The 6,398-nt window shown below is 42.4% G+C and overlaps 1 protein-coding gene across 1 annotated transcript; it reads right to left on the bottom strand.

Annotated features, from left to right (window-relative positions):
- Positions 1-862: 862 nt before the first annotated feature.
- Tceal5 (transcription elongation factor A like 5) lies at positions 863-3,805 on the bottom strand. Its single transcript, XM_070039012.1, is given in 4 exon segments — positions 863-1,154; positions 1,156-1,704; positions 2,335-2,402; positions 3,688-3,805. Coding segments are annotated over 4 exon segments (699 nt in total). The 5' UTR covers positions 3,740-3,805; the 3' UTR covers positions 863-1,124.
- Positions 3,806-6,398: the final 2,593 nt, after the last annotated feature.

Here is a 6,398-nt window from a genome sequence, read left to right as displayed (position 1 = left end):
CTTTACAAGTAATTTTTTACACATTTTATGTCAGGATGAACACAACTCTAAATTGAGAAGAGACATTCTCCAGAATTCAGAAGGCCACATAAACTGGTTCATGAGTTTAAGCCCATTTGTACATCTACTTAAAATAATAAAATAAATAAACATACAAGAAAGCAACATAATGGATATTTAACTTATAAGGAACTCCTGGAAAATCAAAGGCATTAACTTGAGGACTATAACCTATCAACCAAAGGGTATAAGACCCAAGACAGTGCCCAGCAGGTATGATATTAGCCTGAGGATGTTGCCACCCACCTCTCAGCTTCTGGGCACAGGTGGGGCTTCCTCTATCTGTTCTCCCCTCCATGGCTGATCACAAACTGCCAGTGAAGGGGAGAATGTAGGAGCTAACACAACAGTTGTGAGGTAAGTTTTAGTCTCCTTTTTACAAATGACAAGGTTGTTCCATACAGCAATGAATCTATAAGGATTGCCAGGTTAATTCCTTCAATTTTAAGTCCTAGTAATATAAGTTTTACTTATCACTTCGTGTTCTGATAAGAATTTTATGTGTCTTCACAAGCTAAAGGAATTTTAATTGCCTGCTACATATTGTTCTCCAAATTATTTTATCTTTTATTCCTTCCTTTATGACAAAAGTAATTTTTTGTAGTGCACTCTACTCAAGGTTACTGTACCATGGCACCATACTCCCAGCCTACTCTTTAGTGTGTGAAAAAAGAATAATCACCCCTAATCCCACCACACAAGGAAAACCATTATTTCTCTTTGATCTGCTCAGTTGCAGAGTTTTCCTGTGTATGGATATGTTATGTAACTTTTCCCCCAAAAAATGGGCTGATACTGAATCTGTGGTTCTGCAAACTGTATTCTTTATTGTTATTTTACAGTATACCATGAACATATTTTCATGCACATGGGTGAAAAGTTTGCTGGAGGACAGTGACACCTAAAGGAGAGTTATCAGCATAGGTGAAAGCACATAGCCTGGCAAATGCCTGCCAGGGAAAGCAGGGCTGGGAATATTCCCATCAGAGAAATCAGAATTAAAGGCCAAGGTCATCAAACAAACGGGACGTCTTCTAAGTCCTTCTGGCCCCTCCCTCCGCCCCTTACTCCCCTGACACCCCGTTGGCCCCTTGGGGCGAATGCATCCTGAGCATCTCTTTGCATCCAGTGACATCCTCCCATTTTCTGTTTTTTCCTTAGCTCTTCCTGAGCCCTGGACATATCAGCACACTCTCTCATCATCTCCTCACTACTCAGATGCCTGTCCTGTAAGTCCTCCCGAGAGTTCTTGGGAGAGTCATCCGTGGTCCCGCGGTCGGTTTTTCTTTTTGCTTTCCGGGGCACGTAATCTTCAGCTGGACGCTTTTCTGCGGCGGCGCGCGACTCGCTGGCTGCCTTGGCCTGGGGCTCTGCCTTGCCCTCACCTGGTGGCTGGCCCTCATCTTCTGATGACTTTCCCTGCTTCCCTGACTTGTCCTCATCCCGGGGGTGGCCCTCCTCCTCTGGCCCTCCCTCACCCTCCAGCTGGCCCTCGCGTGCTGCCTTCCCCTTTGCATTAGACTTTTCCTCATCTGTATTTCCTTCATCTTCTGTACTCCCTTCATCTTCATCAGTTCCTTCGTTTTCTGGTTTTCCTTCCTTTTCTTTGTAGAACTTTTCCATGTTAAGATTGTCCTTTTTTACCTGTTCTAGGAGACAAAGAGGAGAGACATAGAACACTGAGGGCCTGAGGGTGAAATATGGGCCTGAGTAGTGCTTGCCTTTCTTAACTATGGGCTCTCTTGGCCCTCTCCCACCTTCCAGTTGCACTCTCCTCTTACATTCCTTCTTTTCTTTCCCACTTCACAACATAGTTGTCTTTGAACCAATTTTGTGGAAGCTTCCACAGTGAAAGGAGCGTGTTCAGAAATTTATAGGAGCAGATAGATTTCTCAACTTGGCTCTGGCTTTGGCTATGCAGACAGCAATTTTAAAGGGGTAGTCCTGAGTTACACACAACTAAAGGAATTGTGGGATATTTTATTTGTTTCCCTTTTCTACAGTTCTAAGGCTCAACAGGAAGAGAACTATGGCCAGTTATCAGTCTTAAGAGCTATTATGATCTCCTCAAAGGGCATCACAGAGGCCACACCTCCTTTTTCTCACTTTCCTTCCCCCCCCCTCCATTCTCACCAGCCATAAAGTACCATAGACATTGATGATGGTCACATCTGAAAGTGCAACAAGGAGGACTGGGGGAGTGATGGCATGCTGTCACCTCCCCAACCTCTGCTCTGGCTCAGGGATTGTGATCAGATCCCTTCTCCCACTGACCTGCACTGATACTGCAGGCCTTTCTTTTTCCTGTCTGGGTTGATGATCACAACCACCAATCTGAACACCTGGAGAGAGAAGAGAGACAGATGGTAAAAGAATTCAGAGAGCAAATGATGGGCCAGAGGGACACAGATTCTCTTCAGACTCTTTGTCAAAATTTCCCAGTTCTTACCACCCCTTACCCTTTGCCTTGATCTCTCTAATTCCCCTTGACGATTCTAAGAACCTCATTTTTTTCCTGTCACTGATGAATGGAAAAGAAATATTTCCAAAGTGTACCTATATTTCTGAATACTCCTCCCAAAATATCTCTCACTTTTCTATCTCATTTTAGAGCACTGAAATGAATGGACTTCAGGTCTGTGATGTTCAGAAGGCAGATCCTGCTGAACTTAGTTCTCTGCAATCTAACCTCCTCCCCACCCCCCACACTCCAGGGTACCCAAGTAGAAAAAAAGTCCAGCTTGTCTCTGAAAATGAAGATGATAGAGGCAGAAATTGCCAAAGCACTTCTGACACCTCTCCCCCCTCAGATATACAGAAAGACCACATTTTCCTGCAATGAAAGAAAAAAAGTATTTCCAAACTCAGTAATATTTTTGGTTCATGATACCTCCTTTCAGCCCTCCCTAGTTTGTAAGCCATTCTTACCTAGTAGGATGCTGGTCCCTAGGCTAAACCTGTTCCCCTCTTTGTAATATCCTCATGCTTGACTCTTTTATCCCATTTTTTTACACCAAAATGGATGGAGAGTGGAGAACACATTTAGAAATTTCAGGCAGAGACCACCTGCAGAATCTGTCTTCCACGTCCAGGGGTCACCCCCCACACACCCCGCTCCAGCCCTGCACCTCCTTTCCACAGCTCTGCAGGGAAGGGATTAGCTCCTTTTCAGCCCCCTCTCAAGCTCTCCTCCTCCAACAGATGACAAGTAGCTCAATCACCAGCTTTCTAGGAGATCCCAAGCGGTACTTATCCTCTATCCCTGACCCCTCTCAATCTTCCCACCACAAACAAGCCCTCTATTTCTTGCACCAACGGGGGTGAGAATCTGGAAAGAAATAGAGAGAATCTAGTCTTGAATCTGCTTCGGTCTTTGCTTTCTGTCATTCCTCCCCCAGGAGTGTGCAGGCAGTCATGGATCTGCAGCTATCCTTTTCACATTTCCTTCTGCCAAAAAGCCCACATTTCCCCAGGGAAATAAGATCTCTCCCCCATTGCTCACACAAAATTTTCTGCACCAAAACGAATCAGGAGAGGAAAGGCAATGGGATCTTGAAAACAGACACGATCCTTGGTTGCCTCTGTCCTTTACCATTCCTACCTCACAGATCCCCGGTTCTTACCGACCTGCAGTTGCCCCTCTGTCTGTCAGTCTCAAGTCTGCTATCTTCCACAGCATTAAGAAGCTGGTACCTGGAAGAGAGGGACATCTGCACACATCGGCTCCTGATCACGTGAGGAAAACGTCACCAGTGGACTCGGGTCTCTCGCTCCCCTCCCACAGGCAGAAAGTGCGTCAGGAGCCAGCCTACTTCTTTGCTTCACTACCTTAAACCCCTTCCCCTGTCCTTACCCTCCCCCACAACGTGAGGTACTGTCACTCATTTTGGTCTTTGCTAATTCTGGAGGTCAAATGTAGTCCCTTCACCCTATGGTATGTCTTTATTCTTCTGTGGCTTCATCTTCTCCTAGGACTACTAGCCACTAATACATCCCTGGATATTTTACTTTATTTTTTGTCATTCTCATTTTATCCCAAGGACCCTGCTCCTTCAATCTATTCTCAGCCTCTGCTGTTCTTTCTGCCTTCATGTAATGAGTACAGGTGAATTTCTAAGAAGGGAAGTAAGTAGTTAAAATGGATATGTTTTCTGTTTTCTTGTTTTTTTGTTTATTAACATACAAGGTACAGGTTTCATTATGACATTTCCACACACACGTATACACATATCCTGATCAAACCCACTCTCCCTATTACTCTCCCTTTTTCTCTGCCTCCTTCTTAAAGCAATTTCAACACCTTTCACTGTTCTCTTTTCACATATGCAAACTATTTCATCATATTCATTCTCATTCGCTTCCCCTTAATAACCCAAACTCGCCCGCTAGTACTCCCCTCAAACAGAGTCTGTTTCACCTTGTCATTCTTTGTATGTGTGTATTAATTGTGCCAATGGTTTTCACCATGGTATTTCTTTTTTTAAGATTTTTTTTCAGTTTTATTATTTGCTCCCCTGAGCATGAGTCATTATTAATGAACACAAAATTAAGCTAATTCACTTGGAAGAGAATTTTTTAACACAGGGAAAATAATCTCACAAAATTCCAAGTTTCTACTCAGAAGAGAGATCAAGTTCATAACAGTATCCTATATCAGATAGAAAATAAATCCAACTAGGCACATACAAACTGTACATTTAATGCTTATATGAATCACTTCTTTTATAATGTTTCTAATTAAGTAGTTGTACAAAAAGATTTCAATTCTAGAAGCCAAGTATGAGTACAATGCCTCTTAATCAATGTAACACATTCCATCGTTCTTCCTCATTTACCATCTCCCATCCCTACTCTCAAGTTATGCAGTTCAGTTTTTACAATATGTACATTGAATATAAGGACTGCATTTGCTCACCCTTTCTCCATCCACTCATGTGCAACTCCTTTGCCCTTCTCCCCAAAACTTGTTTCTGCTTCCTGATATTCATGTTGATACACAGGTTGTTAGCTGTTCAGAAGTATTCACCATTGGGCTCCTCCCTTAAGTATACCATTCTTTCATCTGTTTGTGTGTATATGCATAAAACCCTGTTTATGGTATCATGTATATTTTAATTTTAGATCTAACTTCCATATATGAGAGAAACCATGTACTGTTTGTCTCTCTGAGCCTGATTTGCTTTACTTAGCATTTTTCCCAAGGTCCATTCATTTTCCTAAAGATAGCATAATATTTATTCTTCCTGATAGATGAGTAAAATTCCATTGTACATATATACCACATTTACTTGATCCATTCATCTGTTGTAGAGCATCTGGGCTCGTTACATAATTTGACTATCATGAATAGTGCAGCAATGAGCATGGATCTGCAAGTGTCTTTACTGTATCCTAACTTGCGGTCTTCTGGATAAATATCCAAGGGTCATAAAGTAGTTAGTTCTATGTTTAGTTTTTTGATGAAACTCCAAACCACCATTCAGAGTGGTTGTACTAGTTTGCATTTCCGCTATTTGTGCAACAGGGCTCCCTTCCCCAGAAATCCCCATCAGCATTTGTTATTTTTGTTGTTGTTGGTGGTTATGGGGCTTGAACTCTGGACCTGAGCGTTGTCCCTCAGCTCTTCAGCTCAAGGCTATCGCTCTACCACTTGAGCCATAGCGCCACTTTTGGTTTTCTGGTGGTTTATTGGAGATTAAAGTCTCACAGACTTTGCTGCCTGGGCTGGCATTGAACAGGAGTCCTCAGATCTCAGCCTCCTGAGTTGCTAGGATTACAGGCATGAGGGACAGTGTCTGGCAGCATTTGTTATTGTGTTCTTAATGATGGTCAGTCTTCCTGAGGTGAGATGGGATTGCAACGTTGTTTTGATTTTCATTTCCTTTATGGTCAGGGATGTTGAGCATTTCCTTTGTTTATTTATTGTCCGTTCTTACTTTACAGAAGTCTCTCTTTGGTTTCTTTGTCTATTTATCAATTGAGTTATTGATTTGGGGGAGGGTTAGATGGTAATGATCTGTAGGCTGTTTAGCTTAGTAACTAACTCCTTTGCTGTACAGAAACTTCTTAGTTTAATGCAATCCCATTTATCAAATGTCTACAATGCTCTTGGAAGTCTACTCAGAAAGTTCCTGCCTAGGCCAATAAGTTCTAATATTTCTCCTACTCTTTTCTGTAGTAGTTTAAGGTTACAAGCCTGGCATTTTGGTCTTTCATCCATTTTGAGTTGATATTAGTGCAAGGTGAAAGACAGGGATCCAATTTCAGTCTTCTACATGTGAATGTCCAGTTTGACCAACACTATTTTTTGAAGAGTCTGTACTTATTCTAAAATATGT

This window comes from Dipodomys merriami, unplaced genomic scaffold, assembly GCF_024711535.1.
Source record: "Dipodomys merriami isolate MVZ:Mamm:240054 unplaced genomic scaffold, mDipMer1.0.p SCAF_3, whole genome shotgun sequence".
In the NCBI taxonomy this organism is placed as follows: Eukaryota; Metazoa; Chordata; class Mammalia; order Rodentia; family Heteromyidae; genus Dipodomys; species Dipodomys merriami.
This window is presented reverse-complemented; position numbering and strand designations above follow the sequence as displayed.